Source organism: Nannobrachium achirus, assembly GCF_963921795.1.
Source record: "Nannobrachium achirus genome assembly, chromosome: 9".
Taxonomy (NCBI): domain Eukaryota; kingdom Metazoa; phylum Chordata; class Actinopteri; order Myctophiformes; family Myctophidae; genus Nannobrachium; species Nannobrachium achirus.
The window spans coordinates 54,696,626-54,721,005 of record NC_137818.1 but is presented as its reverse complement, the minus strand read 5'-3'; the positions used below and the strand labels follow the sequence as shown (position 1 = coordinate 54,721,005).

The 24,380-nt window shown below is 44.1% G+C and overlaps 1 protein-coding gene across 1 annotated transcript; it reads right to left on the bottom strand.

Annotated features, from left to right (window-relative positions):
* Nucleotides 1-2,864: 2,864 nt before the first annotated feature.
* Nucleotides 2,865-24,071, bottom strand: LOC308291514 (transcription initiation factor TFIID subunit 4-like; the record flags this gene model as incomplete). The annotated part of the gene is made up of 16 exons (XM_080733544.1): nucleotides 2,865-5,186; nucleotides 6,700-6,819; nucleotides 7,896-7,952; nucleotides 8,072-8,197; nucleotides 8,757-8,887; nucleotides 9,838-10,007; nucleotides 10,974-11,082; nucleotides 11,968-12,109; nucleotides 13,913-14,140; nucleotides 14,514-14,603; nucleotides 15,459-15,581; nucleotides 16,526-16,657; nucleotides 17,974-18,087; nucleotides 19,762-19,916; nucleotides 21,736-22,686; nucleotides 23,804-24,071. 16 exons carry the CDS (start codon nucleotides 24,069-24,071, stop codon nucleotides 5,016-5,018), a joined length of 3,087 nt encoding a protein of 1,028 aa, XP_080589670.1. The 3' UTR covers nucleotides 2,865-5,015.
* Nucleotides 24,072-24,380: the final 309 nt, after the last annotated feature.

Below are 24,380 nucleotides of genomic sequence, written 5' to 3'. Positions count from 1 at the left end.
AGGCAGAGAGCTTGGGTTTGAGCTGGCAAACATTAAATGTTGGCTATGCACATTAAAACAGCATCCTCCTCCTCATCATCACAAAAATATATTCAGATTTTATTTTGTAATGAGTAACAAGGTGTCCAAGGCGTAAAGGCACAATTTGTTTTCTTTTAAATCCTCAAAAAACAACAGTAGCCTCGGCCTAGCCTGACACTTCAGTCCGCACATCAAGCCTCGGCCTACTTGAGTGTAATTTCGTTACTTTTTACACCATTGCATTTTACAGGCTGCCCTTTCAAAAACATATTGGTCTTGCAGTGGGGACTGCCCATAAGTCCGAAGTTTGTCCGAATTTAGTTAGGGTTACTGAGGTTAGGGTTAGGGTTAGAGTTAGGCATAGTATTCTTAACAAATTCGGACTAATGAACCTTCGGACCAATGCCATGGCACCCTTGCAGTCCCATACACCACAAAATCCCTCAATCCCATCAAGGTGATGTCCCACAAAGGTGCCATGACTACGTCCAATTTAGCACTAACCAGTGGCCTCAACTAGAGTAAGGCGCTCTACAGACGGACAGCGGTTGCCGCCGGGGCTCCCGCTTGGATCTGCGGGGACCGCACCGCGGTGATACACAAACACACTCACTCTGCGAGTAAACGCTGCGCGGTATTTCACAAAGATGAACACAATCCATCTCTCGCCGCCCGCGTACGCATGCACAAACGAGCACGCTCGCGGGGATTTTCACGGGACTGCGCCCGCTCTCCTCGCCGCCCCAAAACTTCGCTGCGCGGCTGAAAAAGCCGCCCGCCTCCAATTGAAAATGAATTACTAGCAGGCGGTGACCGCGTACCGTGTGCAATCCCCTTAACTCTTTTCTTATTGTGATTTCACAAAGCATCCAACGACCCTCTAATGTGCATGTAACTTCTCCACAGCATGTTGGTTGACTGCTGGCAAGCACTCCAGCGATTTTCAACTTCCTTCGGAAGTCTTGGGTCAGGCACCATGCACAACCTGACGCTTGGGAGGGCCCCAACAAAGCCCCAGAACGGTAACCGGTCTTCTCGCCAAAAATCCAACTCGCCAAATTGTCCACACTCATTGGGCAGGCTTGTCAATGCTCCTGGATTTCCCAGGATGATTGGCAATTACATCTACTATGTTAAATATTTTCTGGGGGAGGACCCCCAGATGAGAAGTCATTATTAAGGATGTCTTACTTTGCTTCAGTCATCAAATCTGTACACCTACATTTGGCATTTTAAGGCTGAAATTGTACCCATGCTAGTAAAGCAAGCCAGATAAAAGTATCAAACATGCACAAAATTCAACAGAACACAGGAAAATATATCTGTTAAGAAGTTTTGGGGGAAGGACCACCAGACCCCTGTTGGGGAGTTCCGTGCACCCCCTAAAAAATAAATCTCCTGGATTCTCCTGGACTGACAGTCCAATGTTGACAACCCTGTTCATTGGAGGTGTCCTAGCAAGTTGATTTGGCGAGTTGGAAATTTGGCGAGTGGACCTGTATTCCCCAGAACACCCTGTCCTTTTTGTAGTAGGCCTACACACACAGACAATCTAAGCCAGGGTCCACATTAGGCCAGTAAGTATTCCTGTTGTCATACTGTATCATCCATTGTCACAGGGAGGTTAGAAAGAAAGGTGATCATGCTGCAATAAATGGAGGTATAGCACAGGTTTTATCTCCAGTGTTTGGCTTATCAGCTGATCACATCGTCCACCATAGAAGCTGCAGTTAGTTATCGGATCATCGGAGGTTATGAATCCATCACAATTCCTCTTTAATATGTTTCTTAGTTCGTGATTATTTGCCTTTAAAGCCACTTAGCATCCCTATTCTGGGGCACATATCCAGTGATAGCCTACTATTAGTGTGGAGTGAAAACTAGGAGGGAGCCTAGAGCCCTTGGGGGACTCTGGTAAAAGTGCAACTCATGCTGCATGCAAATGAGCACAAATTCAGGCAGGCTTATAGTTTATCATGATTTATAACATTGTATATATATTTCATCTTCGCAGCATGTCAAAATGTGAAGATTTTATGAACTAATCTTTATACAGAAGCTGTCACTCAGCAATGGCATCATTATCCTGACTGAGGCAGCAAACCGTCATTATGCAAAATCAAACAAGAAAGCGGAATTGAGTTGTGTCCCAGTGCAGCATCAGCAAATATAGCCTGACAACTCATACAGGAGAGGACTTAAGTCTGTCTCTGCAGAGCATATCAACACGATGAAGACAAGGATCTGTGCAACTACTGGCATGAGATACCTTGTCTACAGGGGTAACAAAATAAACAACTTTGTAAGCCTCAAATCCGCTGGCTCTGAAGTAATATGAAGCAGTGATTTATGGTGAGCTCTGACGGAGACGTCCATCTCTGTGTGTGTGTGTGTGTGTGTGTGTGTGTGTGTGTGTGTGTGTGTGTGTGTTTGTTTTCGGGGTCATTGATGATACGCAGCATGTATCAGTCATAAAATAGACAATCTGCCAATACCAGAACCCTGACTCTAGGATGTGAATTGATTTCAATAAAAACTTCAATTCTAAAGTGGTACAACAGTGCCCTCATCTGGGAACAATCGGCACAGACATGACTACAGAACAGGAGATCCACCTTTAAGACAGTGCCTTTTACACAATTACTGTGTGCACATTTCAGTTAAGGTATAGCGCACAGCATGACTAAAAAACAAACATTTGGATAGGATCCGTGCTGCTTTTGAGTCACGGCCACGTGGTTGACAAAAAGCTATGCAGTACCTGAACAATACCACTGTTATTTTCTATTCGTATGGCAACATTTCAGAGTTTGCAAATGTTTGAAGAATTCATTGACTACAAATGAATATATTTGTTTTTTTTAATGGAGATCAGTCTCTCAATCCTCTATAAAATAGCAATTAGAAACCTTTTTAATTAGAATATTTACATATCAACAATTTGCTGTGCAAAATGTACAATACTTGGTACATATTTTCATCTCTCCACATTACACATCATCTAAAATAAGGATGAACAAATCCAGAGACCATGTGTAACAGTGAAATGATATCAATACTGATTGATAAGCAGAGGTATCAATACTGATTGATAAGCGGAGATCATTCTTGAAAAGACAAATTAGCTTGACGTGAAAATACCATCAACTGACAAATCTACAAAAGTTCAAACCAAAGTATATACAGTACAAGCATAAAATTGCCAATAGACATTCTCTCATAAATTGCCAAAAAGGTATAAAGAACAAAATTAGTATGTGCTCTAAGAAATATAGAGATATAAAGTGGGCGCGAACATCTGATCCATCAAGAGAGCAGTCCACAATCCTCGTTACATTTCCATGGTTACCCATTATGGCCTCTCTCCATTCATAAATATCAAAATGTGGACAATCACCTGCAGATATAAAGACTTTGATGACTTAATGTGACCTTTTTAGGGATGGGACGATATGAAAATTTCATATCACGATTATTGTGACAAAAGAAATTGCGATTTATGATATTATCGTGATAATCAAAATACATTATCGTTGGGCGGAACATTTGCCACAAAAACCTTTTCTCCAGAAATATGCTCCGTCAACATGTTTAACCATCCCTTCATCCTGCTCCGCTCACGATTGACAAGCCGTCTCAAACCATCACAGTAAAGCCCCGATTATACTTCTCACTGCTGTAAACAGCAGATTTACCAGCATCCGTGACACATATCTGCCGTTTTCGACGGAGCAAACATTAGGCATTATTAGAGTGCTACAGTGGGCCGAGATGTGAATTAATCAAATACAATGCTGATTAATCTTTACCAACAGATATGTCGACATAAATAATTTGCTTCCAACCAAACGTCAAACTAAGAAAACGCAAAACGTAAAAAATATGCATCTTAAAACACAGAAGAGGACTGACAGGAGTGTTAAAGCAAGTTATTTTAACAGAATCATCGAGTTAGACATGATTTATATGGCTTTGCTTTGGCAAGAAGGCAACTCAGCAGATGTCCGAGCTCTTAATCTCTCTAGTTAAAACAATCCACAGGCATTTAAAAAAAGAGCTAAAATATACTATGATGTGAATGGAAAATGGAAATCGTATATCCAGAACTATTCTGCATTAAGTGCGTTTCACCCAAAAATGTCTGGCTGATATGAAACGCACCTAGTGTTATTGTGGAAGTGTAAAAATCAGCCACTTATACCTGAACATTGCAGAGTCATCAGAAATGTCAATTAAAACGTGTGCGTTGCACATTATTGAGTTGCTGCCCGGAGGACGAAGCCCCGCTGCAGCGACCGCGTGTCCGATGTTTCCAGACGTTTTTTGTGTCCACTCAGCTAAAAACCTTTTGCCTCCAGGGCAGCAGGGGGCAGTGTATGAGGGTGCAGTGCAGCGATACGCTCGCCCAGCCCCTGTAGGGGGAAACGGGGGGCCGGGAGGCGCGCCTTCACGCCGCTGGAAGCAGGGCAACGAGTTCATGTGACATGCCAAGTCCTACCACCGTTTGACATGCTACGTCACACCATCATACTCTATCCATTTGCAACTGCCAGAGGCCTGTGCTTTAGGACAGCGATTCTCAAACAAGTTCATGTCAAGAAGCCGCCCTATATTGATGTACTGCATTTGGCCACAGACCGCACATCAAAAGATTTTTTGTGCCCCCCCCCCCCCCCACAAGAGACGATTTGTCAATATTTGAGAAATGGACCTAGCCGAAAAATGTATTAAGGCATAAGTGTTATTTAAAACTGTTCCCCAAGGACCCCTGGGGGTCCCCGGTCCGACTGCGTTAGGAGGCTGTCAACGTGGAAATCCACTTGTTCCAGATGGCGTTCTTTTCCTCAAATCTCTGCTCGTTGTCACTCAGCGTTGAGTAATCAGAGTCAAGTGTCGTCAGAGGGAGGCTTCTCGAGTTTGGCGGTCGGTTCGCTCCTTCGTCGATGGCGTCCAGTATCGGCTGGTCACGGTAGTCTGTGTTTGCACCACGTGTGCTATTTGAGGAAGCCTCTATAGAGCAGGTGCGAGTGACTGGCCCCCCTCTCGTTCTCCAAGCAGAACAACAGGTCTCTGAGGTTGACTCTGGTGATGCGCTGGCGGGTGAACTGTCTGGAACCTCCGACGCTGCTGCCGCCTCCTGACTGGGAAGAGCTGGACCCTGAGCCCTGGGTGAGGTGGGAGGAAAGAAGCACGAGACGTTAGGGGATAGTAATGATGTTAAACCAGTAAGACTCCCTAATCGGGAGATAAGCGACCGTAGGTCACTTATCTCCACAAATAGAGCAAAAATTTGTTTTTCCAAAATCTTCCTGAGCATGTTGATGACATGAGTGTAGACATACTGTGTAGTGATTTTCGTGATTTTAGGGCAAAATCTGAATCGGCCTCATGGTGGCGCTAGAGGGCCAAGTGAGAAATGAGGGGTGGGGTCTCCGCGCCGCCAAGGCGGACGAATAGGTACCGGCCCCGGCTCTCCCGGTCGCTCCTAGCCCGAGTTACGGCATTTTATGTGAGCTGCAGTGGCAGGGGGTCCTCCACTGGGGGCGCCACCACTTTTGCATCCGTTCTGGAGCACCAGGAGTGGGTGGTCCCCGGGAATGCCCCGTGAGCAGCCCCGTTGGGGTGGTCATTTGGTAATTTTTGCACATGTGCTCATTTTTTACACTTGGGGGTCCCCGAGGGAGCTGGGGGTCCCTGGAGCTCCGGGGGTCCTTGGAGGTTGTAGTTTGGCAGGTAAGGAGTGTGTGTGCAAAATCTGGCATGGATCGGGGCAACGGTTGCGGAGATATGAGCAGGGCAAAAGTGTGACGTGTGACGTGTGTGACGGACGGACGGACGGACGGACGGACAGACGGACACCTCGAGCAGCTTTCTGTAGTAAGTGCGACCTACGGTCGCAATCAGACCCATCCCCTGTTTACAGTTTAAAGACCCTGCCCAAAAGTCTCCGGGTGTGATTTGAAAATCATACTGCATAACATTCATTTTAGTAGTCTTTTTGGTAACACTTCTGGTCCATCTATGGTCCGTTAGATATGCGATTCTCCACAATTATCAGAATCTCTAGTTATTCAAACTTGCACATGGTCTGAGAAGATTGCTGACAACCATTATGTGGAACATGGCGTCCACAGCGATGTTTTGGCTGATGGGATATTTTGCTAGCGTCTTCACTGGCCTAGCAGAAAACAGCACAGATTACCGTCGGCCCAGTGTGCTCCATTGATAACGACATGGTCTCCCTACCCAATCGTTAGCTTAAGTTGTGAACAAATTTGCACAAATCACAATACGGTAAAGCTCCGCTATACTGGAAAATCGGGATGGAATCGTTGCCATATTGACGTGTGGTGATGCCAAATGGAAATAGCGATCTATACTTCAACTATTATAGTACAAAACTGCTTCAGAAGAAGACTGTTGGGTTTAACCACAGATCTGCTGAGAAAGGTTACGTTTTTACAGGCATAGATGATAATCTATAATTCAAACAGGTTTCAGTTCCTAAACCATTTCCTGGTTTAGTGACATCATACACGTGAGCCGTGATTTGATGGGTCAATTTTTGAAGGGACATACATACAGACATTGATAGACTTCGCTCATGCTGTAATGCTGTAAAACATAATATATATACATTTTAAAATAATATGCTTCCAAACATAACATGTTCAGCACCTCTGCGCTGGCACTGCTGGCCGGAGAGTCGGCTTTGCGTTTCTTCCTTGGGCCGATGGCTGCCAGTGCAGTAAGGTTGGCTTCTCTCTGCCTGATCTGGGCCAGCTCTTGTTGCTGCATCTGAAAGAAATGCAGTCAAAAGGATCATGTGTCGCTCATTGACACACATACAGTACATCGTCACTGTGGGGCAGAAACCTCGTAACTCCAAGTTTCAAATGTGTACGTTTTTTGGTAAAGCAAAGCTCTGCTTCATCACACAAGACCGTCACACAAGACTAGTGAAAACAGCAGATCTACAAGCACACAACCTAGACCTGATGCCTTCATCAGGCATCAGACCAGCTGATGGCCGAAAACGTCGTCTAACTTTATGTTTTAAATAAACACTGTGGAGCATTGAGCTGTGTGCGGACCTCTATTCATTTTAACCCTGCAAGGCCCAGCGTTGCTTTTTGGCAACGTTTTTTAAATCTTTTAAAAAATGTTATAATTCGTTTTCCTGTTCTTTTCTCACATTAACATCACCATTAAATCCTATTGTTTAGTATTACAATGCCACTGGCCATGATATTTGCAAATAAATACCCCCCCACAGAGACTGACATTCACACCTCCCAGAGAAGTTGAAATTCCAGCGTCTGGACGAACAACATCTCACTTTTTAACTGAAGTTATTCCTCACTAAAACAGAAGTAAAATGCCTGTAATATATTTTTTGGCAATCATTAGAATGTCTAGAACACGTGCATATGTTAATATTGTGAAAAATATCCCCAAAATGCAAATTAGAGCATGATTTATGATTTATGGCTATAAAACCTTACAAAAACATTATTTTTTTAACATTACATTTTCCTGTGATTAGGACTCCTACAACACCATCTGATTTTTTTAAATTTTTTTGGGCCGGTAGAATTCGGGCCTTGCAGGTCTCATGTCGACCTGAGCCCAGCACCAGCACGTTGGAAAGGATGTGCGCATCATCTTGTTCTTTTAACTTCTACAAGCACACAACGCCTCGCATTGTGAGGCGTTGTGTGCTTGTAGATCGGCTGTTTTCACTAGTTTAGTAAAAATGTTTAGATGATGAATACTAAAGGAACGCTTATGGACATAGAAGGTTTCCAGGCGAAAACGACGATATGCATAAAAGACACCTCGCACATACAGCCAGTAACAGGGTTCAGACTTACCTCTTTGGCCTTCTGTTTGAGTCTGAGCTGCTCCGGGTCCTCTTGCCGTGACCGAGACTGCAATTAACACAGGGGATTTTTAATTAGTTCAGACTTGTAACTAGATGGTGCTGGTAGCAGCAATTACATTGGTGGTGTGATGGGTTCTTTCTGTGCACTGCTGTTGTGTTTCTTGCCTTTGCTGCCTTCATGAGGATCTCTCGCTCCTGCTCTTCCTTCCGTTGCTTTTCCATCTGGTCCAACTGTTCAAAGAACTTGAGCTGGGCGCGCACGTCGCTGATCTGTTCGTGCCGCTCGTCTTCCTGAAGGGTGGATAGATTTAAATCCGTTTAGGCCTAGAATTATTGAATGCTTTAACTATTGAAAAATAGTAGATCTGCCATTTTTCTAAAATCAACATTTGTGCAAATCTTTGAATATCTATTCTATCTATTTTTAAAGTGAACATTTGTAACTCAAATATTTGCTTCTGGGGGGTCCCTGATACAAAATATTTTGAGACGGGGGTCGGCGGCCAAATACATATCATTCTACGGGTCTTTGACATGAAAGAGTCTGAGAACCACTGACGTAGAAACATGTGTTTTTCAAAAAACCTTAGAAGGATATAGAAGACACTTATAGAATTGGGTCATGTTCACGATTTTTCAAAAATAGCAGATCTACAAGCCCACAGCGGGGCTGTGAGCTTCTATATCTGCTATTTTTTAATAGCTAAAGCATAAAATTATACGCAATAATGCGTACCCGGTATAAATGGCAAAAGGTGGGAACGAGGTTAATAACACTGTCAAACTGTGACTCGAAGGGGTCCAATATTTATTTCCATCACTTTCACGTGGAAATACTGTGGTTTTTCACCTTGAAGGTTATGTTTTTCTGCTGCGCCACTTGGGATACTTTCTCCAGAACGTTTTGCAGCCGTTGCTGGGTAGCGTGGGAAATTAAGTTGATCACTTCTGGCCCCAGCTCACCCACACCAAACTTCTTGCCTGTCACAAAACATGCAGAGCAGATACATGGAGTGTGAACTAACTCGGGGGTTTTCAAACATTTGTGACTCAGGGCACCCCCTGTAAATAACCTTTTCATCCACGGCACCCCTGAATTAATGTTAATTTTGAGCATCTTACATATAGGCTATGTCACGGAAGAATATCAGTTTCTATCAGAACTGACTGAAAATAACTCTATACTTGATGTTTAACCACTTGAACCCCAGCATCCTTATTCTGGGGGGAAGGTTCATCAAAAATAGCCGATCTACAAGATTGTAGATCGGCTATTTTTGGTGAAGAGAGTTGGCCATAGATGGAAAAATAACTCCTCAAGTACAAATCAGGTCTTCACATAGTGAAGTGATATTGATTTAGTGATATTGATGAATTCCAAATATCAAATTATTCTGAGGCACCCCTGGACTGCCATCACGGCACCCCAGGGTGCCCTGTCACCCACTTTGAAAACCTGTGAACTAACTAAATTCCCCTTGTGCGTGTGCACACACGCATGTGTGTGTTTGTGTGGCCATACCTGTGAGGGCCAAATGTCCCAACAATTCCGGGACGGTGCACATTAATGAACATTTCATGACATGTAAATATGCCAGATTTACCATATACAATACACCACAGCTACAACATGACAAAACTGAGAGAACATGCAACTACCCAAAAGACTAATTTTAAGGAGCACCATACCTAGTTTAAACCCAACTAAAAACCCACATACCTACCAAAGTCGAATACCTAAACAATAGAATATCTAAAGCCTGATTTGAGATATCTAAGATTTAAAAAGTATCAATGGTCACAACTCTAGTTGTGACCATTGTGAGATCATAGATCTGCAATCTTTCAGCCATTTTCAAAGCAGTCCTAAAAGTTAGTAATTCAAACTTGGGTACACGTGCAATTGTGTACATGTGTGAGTGCACACTCACCAATCTCAAGAACTCTCCGGGTGAGTAAAGAGCTGGACAGGAAGGCCTCATCCTTACAGGATCGGGTCACCGTGCCGACAAGCTCAGAGTTGGTTGCTAAGATACGGGCGCTCTCCTCCGACAAGTTGACTCCTGCCATGGAGGCCACATCGTTGATGTCGTCGTCATCCCTGGAGTGTAAATTAATATGTAATTAAATCTGTCATGCCTCATTGAACATCTGATGCACATGGCAGTGTTTTCAGTGACAGAGAGGTTTAGTTTCAAATAGGCATGCACGCTTAATCGTTCGTCATGACATTATGTACTGATGCTGACCTTCAAAGCAGCCAAAGGTATGGCTCCTCCATACCTCCAAAACCTGATCAACCCCTACACCCCCACCCGTTCACTTAGATCAGCCAACACAGGGATGCTGACAGAACCCTCGCTAAAAACTCCAGGGCAAAAATCTACTCGTCCGAGACAGTTTGCCCTCCTGGCTCCCAAGTTGTGGAATAAACTCCCTGTCGCACTTAGAACAATGGACTCACTCGCTAGCTTTCGCCGTGGACTGAAGACTCACCTTTTCAGACTCCACCTAAACCCTTAGCACTACAGAAAATCAATGACCATATTGAAGCTAGTTAGCATTCGTTTTTTAGGTTTTTAGAACTTTGATTATATTGTTTTTTTCTAGATAGATATCCATTTGCATTTGTTATATTGCTGTTGATGTACTGACATATTATCTTGTTTATTATTGTGATGTATTATCTGCTTATTGTAAGTCGCTTTGGATTAAAAGCGTCTGCTAAATGCCTAAACTGTAAACTAAACTGTACTTCATTACCTTATTTTACCAGCATCTTATGCCTCATTCACACTACAGATATATAGTTGAACGTTTTGCTTGGTAATTCAATGTAATCTCAATGGAAACCAGCTTTAAAGGCTGGATTCCAAGGACAGCCGACATGCCCAGCCTTTAAAGCTGGTTTCCATTGAGATTACATTGAATTACCAAGCAAAACGTTCAACTATATATCTGTAGTGTGAATGAGGCATTACAGTCCTAAATAAATCGCAAAGACTTCTCAAATAATTGAAAATATATTCAACAGGTGAATCCATTCAGAAAATATTTGGGTTCATACCTAAAAGCTCCTCCCCCTCCTTCCTTCAGTTTGTTCTTCTGTGCAGCGTTGAGAGATGACTGGACCCCCGTTACTGCTTTGATCCCTGGAGCCAGAGACGGCTTCACCACTGGAAATAAATACACACCACATCGTTGTTGTTGGACAGAAACCTCCCATCTCCATTATTCGTTTCGTTTTTTTCCATTAATAAATGCTCTACTTGATCACACTATATATAATACACTTTACAGTTAAACAGCAAACACATGTCGTTTTTCTTTTCTTTTTTGTCTTGAATGTGAATAAATAATCATAAAGCAGCTACTGTAATACCAATTTCATCCTCAGCAGGTGGTCTTTTAAGAAGCGCTACCAAATACATTGTATCGGAGGGAACCAAGTATAGACCTCTGACACCAGTCAAACTATTTAGGGTTCAAGAGGTTGAACTTTTGTAAGAGACATTTTAATTAAGAACCACAAGGTGGTGCTGTTTACTTACTGTGCAGAATGAACAGTGCCAGACCAGAGTGTGGCTGGACAAAGATAAAGGCCAGTGCACAAAGAAGTGTAGCACAGTGGTGGAAAGTAACCAAGTACATTTACTCAAGTACTGCACTTACTGTAAGCACAGTTTGGGGTAGATTTACTGTACTTGAATATTTCAACGAAATTATTGGCATCAAAATATAGAGTAACGGGGAGAGACACACAGCAAAGGTCGTCGGGAACGGGACTCGGACCCGTAACGCTCTGTCAGGCTACAATGAGCCTAGGTTCCCGGACCGCTAGGTCAGCGATCCGGGCAGAGTGCAGGTACTTCAGAGGTTTACTGGCAGTGTGCATAAAACGTTTATAGGTCATCGGTCCAACGGTTTGAGAGATTAGCCACACACACATACACAAAGATGGCTAGCTCGTAAAAACCCCAAGACACAACTAAGAGAGGATGTTCTCAATGAGGAATTTAGGAACTTTTTAGAACTACATGTTTACACACTCAAGTTCGTACCCGTGGTTTGTAGCTGTTTGACCACCTGAGGCTGACTCATGATGATGCGACTGTGGCTCTGTCCTCTGAGCGTAACCATGGGCGACTGGGCCAGGGTCACCTGGGGCCTCACCATTGTCCCTGGCTGCTGGGATGCTGGGACCTACAGTACAAAGAGACATGGTGAGACACACACACACACAGGCAAACAGGACAGAGAGCCACGCAGGACAAAGGAGAGTCATGTGTAAAACGTTGCTGCGCTTGAGGAAGGGCTGGGCGATGTGGACTAAATCAAATATCACAATGTTTTACCAAATACTTCTATAGATATTGCGATGATACCATCTTAATGTGGCAATAATATAAATGTTCTGTTTAAAGTTTTCCCAAATATTCAAAATCTCACAGCACACAAGGCAATACAATGTCTATTCATTATTATTCATCATTTGCAAAGGGTTTATAATGTTCCACTTCCAGTGTTGTCTGCTCATTTCTTTGTTCCATCACTTCCAATTGCACTTTTTAATCCTCCGTGCTATAAGAGTTCTCTCACCCGATTGAACATTTTTATCCAGACTTTATAAAATGTATTTTCTGTTTATTAAAGAGACGCGGAATAGTTACTGAACAAACACTGTATAGTAATGATTACTCTCAGAATGTAAAGCTATCCAACAGTTATTTTACCGCAACAATACCGCTTTCAATTAAAGCTACAATCTGTAAGTTGTATGTCCATTGTCACTTTCTCCCGCAGGTGAGAGCCCATTCTGGTAACTAGTTATTTGTATTAACATACTCTACCATACAGACTGCTGGTTTATGAATTAAAATAGCTTGAATGCCCAAAAATAATCTACTTTTCTCAGAAGAGCCACTAATACTGGATGAAAATGTAAGAACTTCACACATCACAAAACTTCTGCAGCCCCGGCACACTTAGACGATTTTCATATATTTGGTTTAATTAATAACACGGCTTTAGTCGGATTTTCATTACTCTTCCAAATCCTTTAAAAAAATTATACATTTCCATTACTTTACCAGGGCCTGGATATTGCACTTTCAAATTAACTGACGTTTCCAGAAACCGTGAAATGTGCTTTATATGCCGTGTCCAACGCGATGATGATGATGTTAGTCACACGATTAAAACCAGAATTAAACTGAACGCCACACAGCACTGCCTTGGCAGCGTGGTCATTGAAGTATGAAGAATTTGACATGTCAATTAAAGTATCAAAAGGAACAATGGCTCCAGCTAAAGGCAGTCGTTATTACCAGTAAAATCTGCACACCAGAATGCTGCTCCTATCGTGTTTTTTATGAAAAAAATTGGCAAGGTTTTGAACCGGGCGGCTCTCCCTCAGACATTACCATGGTAGGACTTTCCGGCTCGAAAAGTGTATCATTAAAAGAAATACGAAACACGGTGGGAGCACCTGCTCATATAGGGTTCCCACACATTTTTACCAATTAATTTCCAAAACTTTTCCAGAATATTTAACCCAATTTCCAGGACTATATAACAATAATTCAGCTCAATAACAGGCCGCTTACTCCTATGCGCAATGCCCAAAGACAGGTAGTGTATGCCAGTGGTTCTCAACCTTTTCAGGCCGTGACCCCCAAAATAATCATATTTTAACTGGGGACCCGGAACCCTAACGAGCACTAAGAGTTGATGAATTTTGTATAACACTGTTCTATTGTGAAAATAGCATTATTTTCACAATTTCTGCCTCTAATATTTGACAATTTGGCCCATGTTTAATTTGTAATTTCAGAGGTATTAACGGAATCAATAACCAACGACAATGCATAGCTATTTTTTCCAGGACCTTCCAGGACCCTTGTTAAATTCCCAAAACCTTTCCAGTACTGGAAAAATATTTTTCTAATTTCAAAATATTTCCAGGAATTTCATGACCGTGGGAACCTTGTTCGCAGCAGTTCTTACAAGGCCAGGTTTGCTGTGAGGAGTCTGGGTGAGGCTGACGACGGGAGCCTTGGTTCCGGCAGCAGTGCTGGCCATGGTGGTGTTGGTGGCGAGGGGGGGACGCAGCACCACAGCGGTCAGGGCCGAGGACGCGGCCGCTGCAGGCTGAGGGGTGGGCGGGGGAAGCTGGCTCTGATGGATGAAGGCCGACGAGTCTGGAGTCAACTGACGAAGCGCAGGGAGACTTCTCTGGTGAAACAGGAGCGAGAGAGAGAGGTGAGGAGGGGTTAGAGATCGCGACACTTAATTTATAATCTAGTGATGAAACAAAACATTTACAGAAATAGTGATTAGAACTCTTTCGAATTTAAGCTCAAATGGGTTCTTTCTCCTGAATGAAGGACACTGGGTGATACCCCTGAAAATGCATTTTCCGTTTATTAGACTTAGACTTCTGTTACTCAACAAACACTCTGATCTTTTTGTTTTAACCAAAGAATATAGAATATTTGAAAATCTAATCTTTGAACTCACAGTGCACCGAAATATTGTTGTATTTGATTTTGTCCGTATCATATATTTTGGTGATCCGTCAGGTCAGCTAATAGCTGTTTGGTCTCACCTTGAGGAAAGGCACAAGATATGGCTGTGGTGATGAGTTGAGCTCTCGATACAACCGGCTGGTGAAGTCCTCGGCCTCAATCTTTGCCTCCTGTTGCACAGTAAACGGAGGAGAGAATCAGTTTAGTTTTCTCTGAACAAACGGACACAGCCTGATGTAGGAGCGGTTGGCCCCTCACAGGAGCACAGCTCAAATATTCTGGGACGCCAATGGCCTAGTAGTGGTTAAGGAACATACCCACATTTTGCACATCTTAATTAAGAGGTGCAAAATAGGACCCATCGGCTCTAATGCAGCCCGACAGTGAGTTGCGGGTTCAATTCCAGAGCCCAGCGACCTTTGCTGATTGCCAAAGTTCTCAAGATAGTCATGTGACAACTGTTTAATCTTCATCCTGGATCACTCCTTGCCCACTGTACTTCCTCAAGTCCTAAGCAATACACCCCCAAAGTGTGAAGTGGATCGGATGAACCGTTCACAAGATAAGTGGCCATACCGAGCAAGCCGGTTATGGAGAACCACTTATCTGATTTCACGCAATTTCCTTGTCTTCAACACTTCACACACCAACTTAAGTGTGGGATGAATCGGACGAATGGCACTCCAAATGAGCTAAGGACGGACGACAGACAGACATGTTCTCGTAGGTATTGGCATTTGTTGTGACAGGTACCACGTAACCTTCCCCGCAAACATCTGTTCAAAACTATTGCTGCTTACTCTGCTGGCAGAATCAAGCCTTGGTCAAACAAATCACACCCACCTTCAACTTCAGAAAATCCTAGATGTGTAAGAACTAACAAACAGTATGTCAGAGAGGCTAAGTTATACGTTTTTATTGGCCTGCCAAAACAGAACAACGTTTGTGTTCTGTATGAATGAATGAGGCATATGAAGAGTTTATTTGTTGCACAATATTCAAGAGAATCAAATGAAGACACATACCAGCAGGTTCTTAACCAGCTCTTTGACGTTGGCAGTGGTCTCAGATGACTGTTTCCCACTCGACGCTAGCTTGATCAGGGTGGACAGGAAGTTCTTACACTTCTTCACATTTTCTAGAGTCTCCTGTGTGCAGAAAAAAGAAACAATCAAATCAAGTGCCTAAACCAAGTTTGACAATGTAGCTAGCTACAACACAACAATACACTAAGAAAAACTCATGACACGAGACACTGGTTGATTAAACAGTTTTCCAGATTGTTTAACCAGTCCATAAATTGATACGGTATGGTTGTGGTTTGTTGAGTCATTCATAAACCAAGCACGCCACTATTTGCTGTAACACAGGTATATTACTCACATGTACTGTATGTCACACCCTCAAAACCCATCTGCTTCATCTATTATGACAAATGTTCACCCATTATGACAAGCACAGAGGGTCATTTGTCATTTTGTTGGTCTTGTATTAGCATACCTAGAACAGGGGTTCCCAAACTTTTTTGTCTCAGGGCCCCCCATATTTTTTTTTTTAAATCCGAGGCACCCCTGCATTATAATTTTCACTCCCAGCACCTTATATTTATAGCATATGGTCGTTGTCAGGTGGAAACCTTGCATGTACAAAACCGTTTGTATTTATCATCTATAAAATGTACTAAACTAGTGAAAACAGCCGATCTACAAGCACACAACGCCTCGGTGCTTGTAGATCGGCTGTTTTCACTAGTTTTGTGCGACGGTCTTGTATGATGAAGCAGGGCAAAAGACATGAGGAGATACGAGGTTTCTGCCCGACAGTGTCGCGGCACCCCAGGGTTCCCCGTCACCCACTTTGAAAACCCCTGACCTAGAAAATGCAGTGATGTTGGCCAACCCAACTAAGGCTAGTTTCTGTTTGCCACCTTGACACTCTGGCTGACTTTTTGTTAATGAAATAGTAAATAATTGCTGTGCTCTAACACACCGACATGACAGCCCTCTGGTTCCCAGAGAGGTTTTAGAACGGCACCCATAGTGTTTTGGGGTAATACACACAGAACGAGCCACGGTTAGAAACATTTACTCACAGCACTGATTTGAGTAGGGGCCATAGGGACCCTCTGTGTTAACGCCGTGGCTGCGGCCCCGGGCTGCATGGCAGTAGGAGTCCCCAGTGGCTGTCCGGGAGTCGAGGCCGTCCCTCCCAGCATGATGGCGTTCTGTGGGAGTTAGTGGACACATGAAGAAATAGATGAACCTCCAGAACAAATAGATGAACCTCCAGGACAAATAGATGAACCTCCAGGACAAAGTATGTCCTTGAGGGGGAAACGGAAGGTCCCCAGTTCGCATCCCAGTAAACGTGTCCCTGAGCAAGACTCTTAACCGCTAAATACTCCACAAAGCACTGCCCCTGTACTCACTGCTCACTGTAGTATTAAAGATGCAGTGCCATGATTTATTTCCCCCCTAAAACAAGATTTTTGTTTAGGTATTATGATTATACTAGGAGGAGGATCTTTTCCAAAAGAGTGTACAGAAAGAGTTAAAATTAGGTTTTTATGTGGCCACACCCACCAGTTCATTAAGTATGCCTGGTTGTCATGGTGGGTGGTGACCCAGCTGATGTTAGCCACACCCACAATGTTGGGTGAATGGTAAAAGGGGAGGGATGATTACATGATGTCATTTAATCACTGTTTTTGGATTGGCACTTTTGACCCACAAGGTGTCAGCCTCCAGGAAGAAATCCAAAATACAAAGGGAATACATAATGTCATAACAACCACACCAGGGGGTCTAATGAAGTACTGTCAACCTCATAGACAATCCTTTTTCAGAACTTTGATTTATCTAAAAGAAGGCTTTACAAACAATGTTTTACTTTACAAAAAAGTAATTACAAACAATATAGTGCTCCAACTGGCTGAGCCACTAGGTCCAACCTTAAAGGGGTATTTCGGTCAAAAACGACTTTCCTACCTTTCAAATAGCAGCATTTTGTTCCATTTTCGATTTTCTCCCCTGCACCCCACGGCTCCAAACGGCACCTCTCGGGTCGTTTTAAAATCCGGTTATTATTCTCGCTCAAAACTCACTTTTCTCGCTCGGTCTCAGTCCCTCATACTGTTGTTAGCAGTAAAAATCGAAAATGGAACAAAATGCTGCTATGGGTCAAACAACACCTGGATCAACCCAGAAGCTTCCCGAATCATCATTTGAAAGGTAGGAAAGTCGTTTTTGACCGAAATACCCCTTTAAATGCCTTGCTTTAGGGCATCCTTAATTCAAAGGGATGTATATTACAGCCAACCTTTCCATGTTCTTTTTCTCAAACACGTTGCGCTACTCCCACCCTCATCAACGTCTACATTGTCACATCACAGGTTTACTGGCGTAAAGAAATGGGTGAAGTTATGTTTCGTACAAGCTCCCATCATTTGTAGTTTTCAGGAAAGGGAAGGATACACGCAGAAAGAAAGAACAAGGAAAACCGGTCGGTCAGATACGTATTGTGAAATATACATATACCTACCTGCAGGACAGGGGGCCTCTGCAGCGTGGTGGTGGCTTGCACAGTGGTCTGTACCGCAGAGCCCTGTTTGATGATGCAGTTGGGGCTCATCTGACGAGCGATCAAGCCTGGAGCCTGGTGAATAGAAAAAGGCTTCAATCAATGGGTTGTAGGTTAGGCAGATTTACACCCACTGGGGGTTGGAGTAGGTAGCGGTGAGACTAGAGATGCTACGATTGCGATTTTTGGGGCCGATACTACACCTGGAATCAGTATCTGCCGATACCGATATTCCAGATCACAGCGTCAGATCCAATAATTCTTCAATTTATTGTGTTGGAGTAGCAGCATTTATATATTTAGTGATTCTTCTTACAAAACATTGACATTCTATATTAAGTATAAACATTAGGAGATTGCAGGCTGAGGTCCTTTAGTATACAATTCAACTTGTAGGAGTTGAAGCTGAGGTTACATTCAGTCCCACAGATAAATATTGTGAAAATAGCGGATCTAGCATGTCGATCGGCAAAGCCGATAGAGGCATAGCCGATACCAATCAAAGCCGACAGAGGGATTATCGTCCGAACGCGATCACTCATCTATCAATCGGCACATCTCTAGGTGAGACCAAAAGTGGAGCAATTCAAGTTGAATTTCTCTAAACACTAGGCCCTAGACTAGAGCATTTGCCCAACCGTTAGCGGATGGGATGCGCACAAGTTAAAATGTTCAACTCATACAGGGGGACACAGTCATGTATGCTCAATATGAACAGGTATTCAACAGAGCGGATTAGACTTTGCAACAACATACTATACAAAAACATTCTCTAATATCAGTAATATGTGTGTCAGTAGGCTAAATAACCAGATAATAAGAATGCACTGTTTTTTGTAACCCTACTGGAAAGTTGGAATATTGGTGTCGTTATCAATTGATTTCTGTCTCTGTTTAGTATCTGTTTAGTACCTGTACGTAGGGCTGTCACGATATGACATTTTACATGACGATTAATTGTCACTCAAATAATTGGCGATTAACGATTTAATTGTGTTTTTGTCGTTGATAATTACATTTCTGTTTGGCTTTTAGGCTTTGAAGTTGTACATGGTAGATATGACACATAACCTAAATATTAAGGCTGGGACTTTAACTGATTAATTGCGATTAATTAATTACAGAAAATTAACGCGATTAAAAAAATTAACGCATTTTAATCGCACTTAGTTTTTGCACCACAGAACCTTCAGTTTCGGGCATACCGATCATAGCGATGCACCAACCAAGAAGAGACAACAAACGCAGGGAGAAGTAGCCGATCAGAGCACTTTGCTTGGCCCAGTGGATGCGAAATATAGATTTAAAAAACTCACTTGTTGATTCACTCGTACAACAAAATGTGTTTTACTTGAAAAGAAATGCTTCTCAGGTCAAATATCGATGTGCGATTAAAATGCGATTAATTGCGATTAATTAATCACAGAGCCTGTAATTAATTAGATTAAAATTTTTAATCGCATCCCAGCCCTACTAAATATACAAAGAAATTACTGACATATTTGACAACTTTATACTTAAAAAAAAAACATTGATAGTGGAAATAGCCGATCTACAAGCTCACAACGCGTCGCGATGCGACGCGTTGTGAGCTTGTAGATCTGCTATTTCCACTATTTTTGACCTTTTTTTAAATATATGAACGTTTTTCAACATGGAAACGATTATGACGATTATGAAAAATAATCACGATTATGTCAAAAAAAAAATCACGATTAGACGATTATGTAATAATTGTGACAGCCCTACCTGTACGGAGGTGATCTGGACAGGTGGAGTGCTGGTAGGTGTTGCAGGTCGTGGGGTCATGGCACTTTGGGACTGTGACTGGGCTAAGGTCTGGGCTAAGGCCTGCTGGTGGATCATCAACAGCTGTCCACTCTCGCTGCGAACCAGGACCATCCCTGCCAGGGAGGGCAAAGACCAGACACATGCAAGGAGGGGTTAAAGGTCATGGCCAGTCTGCAATGATCATCCTTTTGACATTTTTCAAGTTCTGTATGTAGAGGTCTAATATTGTAACCGAGTCTGCAAATATTACAGCTCAACATTGCACCCGAAAGCGCCACACACACACACACACACACACACACACACACCCCCACCCCCACCCCACACGTCACACACCCCTTACAAATCAACTTAAAAATACTGTAAATGTAGCCCACTGTATATAATATTTTTAAACTACACCGATAGGAAATGCAGATAATAAAAACAATGTCAGATTAACATTAAATACCCATTGACATGCTGTCAACGGGTATGCTTCTAGCCAAGTAAAGACAATCAGCATGCTGACAAAATGTGAGCAACTGTACACACCTCTCCAATAGACAAATTCACAGAACAGTTTCACAGATAAACACAACAAATTCACAGAACAGTTTCACAGATAAACACAACAATGTGTTGCTTTTATGTTTGCAACATAATGTGTGTGCAGACTGTGCAGACTGGGGGGGTCACCAACAAAATTAACAAATTAATTTGACTATTACAGTTTATCACCAGCTAAAGGTTAGCCCAATGAGAGGAGAGAATATGTAAGAATAGTCAGTCTCCAGTTAGAGAATACCAACCTACAAGGCAACAAAATGTTATCTAAAAACAGAAATCTTCTCTAATGCCCCAGTCTGCATGTTCCTTTGTCCCTGCCTGGCACAAATAATATATATTCAAATAGTGGTGGTCCGCCTATTAATTTGGGGGTCTTTAACATGAAAAGTTGTGTGCCCCGACCCCGACATCTGTCAATAAGATACCAGGAGCAGTGGTTCTCAAGTGGGGTCGGAGGTCAAGGGATCCCCAGCTAAATGAGGAACAGTACATCCACTTTCATGTATTCTTTTTCTATGACATGCACAAAAGGAATAGGGCCAACTTGAATGTGGTTCATTTCTCTATAATTTCACCAACTTAGAAGGTAATCCAATGAGAGAATGTACTGTGTGAGAATGCCTATTCAGATCACAGGTTTCCCTAGGCCCTTTCGGGACCCTGTATACGGTGTTTGCATTTTGGATGACGGTATCCCATTCCCAAATAGAGTAAGAATCACACCTAGTGTGAAGTGAGGGGTGCCATTAATCAGTTGATATCAAGCACCCCTCTAGCCAATCACAGCGTGTCCTGCGAAGCTTGGCCAATGGGACCCTGGGTGTACAACAAACTTTGAGCCGTTTGTGCCAAGATGTAGGCCATATCTAGGCCAGGTGTAGGCCAAGCTTCAGTTCACTTAAACCCCGGACATTTTCTAACACGTTTTCTCCTCGGTTTTTGACCGGACAAAGCCAGATGTTGGAGCTACAACTCCTGTTCCAGGAGCACAAAAAGAAAAAAAAGAAAAAAAAAAGTATCCACAAGTTTCCGCGGGAGTTTACTGGAGACCATCGGGACCAAACTTCCGGGTTTAACAGCAGACATACAAGCTCACGTCGCGTCGCAGATGCATCCCGTTTTGAGCTTGTAAATCGGCGCCGGAAGCTCGGTACAGACGTCTGCGCAATGCACTATGGGGCGTTGGAAACTCGTGGATACAGGGTTCCGAAAGAGCCCAAGGTTTCTCTCTCCCCACCTACAGTATAGAGATAGTTGTAGAATTGTGTTCTTAATCTAAACGAAAACTCTTCTTTAAGAGCAAATATTTTCACATGGGTGGTCCAGGGCTTAAAACTTAATTTGGGCGTCCTTGACATGAACATGTTTATGAGAGGCACTGACCTGGAGGGAGCTGAAAGTTTTGGATGTTGGGAGTGCCCTGCTGAGGCTGCGTGAGTCGAGGTGCCAACACCTGCGGAGCAATCGCTCTTATTCCAGCAGCACAGGTGGCCGCAACAGTCGACGGCACCGAAGTCCTCACGTTTTGCAACACAGTCGCGTTTTTAACAGCCGACATCGCGCCTGTCGACACGACGGGAGCCGCGACTTGACCCGCGGTCTGGATGATCGTCTTCGGAGAGTCAAATCTGTTGACCATCGCGGTGGTGCCTGCTGGACCACTGACAGACGGCGTTGTGAGCACCATCGTGGCGGGGTTGTTGGCCCCGCTCGGCGAGGTAATCGTGGGTGTTTGCATAGGCGGCCTGACGAGCGTGACCGTGGGCACACCGGGCACCGTGGTGGGCACTCCGTGCACCGTCGCGGGCACACCGGGCATCGTGGTGGTGGGCACACTGTTCAGCACGGCAGGCTGAGGCGACATAATCGGCGAAGCGATGACGTTCGGCATCGAAGAGGGCTGAATGACAGCGTTCGACGTGGTGGCTAAAAGCACGTTTCCTTTGGACACAGGCGAGCCGGTGGTGGCGGGTCCGTTGTTGACGGCCGTGCCAGCGGGCAGCGAGTTGCCGACACCGCCCCGGTCACCTCCTCCGGGAACAACGTGCGAGTTTAGAACCACGTTACTCCCGTTCAAAGTCTGAACGGCGGGTGTTCCTCCAGGTTTAGCCGCCACGGAAACGACAACACCGCCGCCTGCTGTCACCGTCACCGTCTTGGCGGCGTGACTCTGCTGGACGGCGGCTGTCATTATCATGGATCCCGGCAAACGTCTGACCGCCGCCGACGTAGTCGTCCCCCCGGCGACTCCCGCTCCATCCACGGCCGAACCGCCAGCGTGGGACCTCGCAGTGTTGTTGTTGTTGACACCTCCTTGCACTCCTCCTCCAGTTCCTACAAAAACAGCGGAGGAAAAAACCCAGAGAACAGGGGTCATCACCATGCTGGCTAGTGGTGGACATTTTAGACAAAATTCCATGGACAGGCATACATAATGAATGGACAATACGATCACCAGAAACACATGGGCTAGCTCTGAATGACCATAACAGGTGAGGTCTGTGAAAATGGGGGGGGGGGGGGGGGGGGGGGCGACATGCCGCCACTCCGACAGTAACTTCTTATTGTCGGAGTGGCAAGTCTGGCAACACATCCATAGAGGTTAAGGTTAGGGTAAGAGATAGGGTTAGTGTCTGTCGGAAAGGCGACATGTCGGAATGGAGAGATGCACCCGTGAAAATGGACCCATAAGGGTCCATTTGTACACTCTCAGTTAACTGAGTCCTTACAAATAAAACATTTGAGAATCACTAGTGTATAGTGCAGTGGATTCTAGTGACTTTGTGGGTTCCTTTATGGGGGTCTAAATTGACCCATACAAGTCTGTAACTCTAACAGCATACAAATGGAACCTAATGGGTCCATTTGGTTCCATTTGTATACTGTCAGAGTTAAGGAGAGACCTTGAAAAGTAAAGGTTTAAGAAACACTGTACTAGTGGACTCCTAATGTGCCATAGTGTCGTATAGTAATTCAGTGTCATACATGTACTTAAGGAGACTTGAGACTTGACATTCATTAATTGGGTCTATTTGATCAAAACAAGAACATTATAACATGTAAAAAAGAATCTCAAACGGGATAAGAACAAGTCTTTGCCATTGGACACATTTTGTCCGCGGATAAATTGATGACCCCTGCCCGAGAAGGGGAGAAGTAGCAGCGGGATCATCCAAACCTCAATGAACAGAACTCACATTAACATCATCATCATAATAAAGTAGGGCATTTTTTTCCAGCAGCAGCAACAACGTGACAAACTTGAGCTAACGTTTAGCTAACTGAGGGGAAATCTTAAAAGGATGATTATACTTGGTGGTTGCGCGCCGGGTGTCAAAGAGTCACACGCTGAAAAGCAGCAGATATACAAGCTCGCGGCGGGTCCCGCTGCGACGCGTTGTTGTCAGTGCAGTGCATGGCACGCAAACAAGTATAATAAATCAGACATTACCTGCTGCTTTAGCGAGATCTTGTTGTGAAAGAAGTCCCATCTTGGTGCCCTGGACATCGGGATTATTGTTATTCCCACAAGCTCCGGCCGGGCTGCCGGTGTGATTGACCGCAGACTGGACCCCCCTGACCGCCGCGGCGCCCCCGCCGCGACCCGCAGCAGCTCCGCTCAGCTCGGACTCCAGGGATCCGACCAGATCGCTGACTACTTTTTCGTCCACCTCCGTGTTGAAGAAAACATCGTCCAGCAAATCGGAGCCCGCCGCCATCTTTGACCCCCCTGTTTACGCTACGTCCACGGGACGCATGCGCCGATTGGATGGTGGCCCCGCGCGCCCGGCGCTCTGATTGGTTCGCTCTCGAGAAGTACAAAAAAAAGAAAACCTGGAATAAGAAATGGTTGCGAGGCTGCGTCTGTTGTTATTATGGGCTGCGTCCATTCTGCAGAGCGCACAGTCTGCAGACCGGGCCCGCGGCGTGAGGGACCTGTCAAGTGAGGGACCCTGGCTGCTGATCATTGATTGATTGATTGAAGACTTTATTAGAAGTTTGCATAGGAAAAGGTACAGTTTCATGAC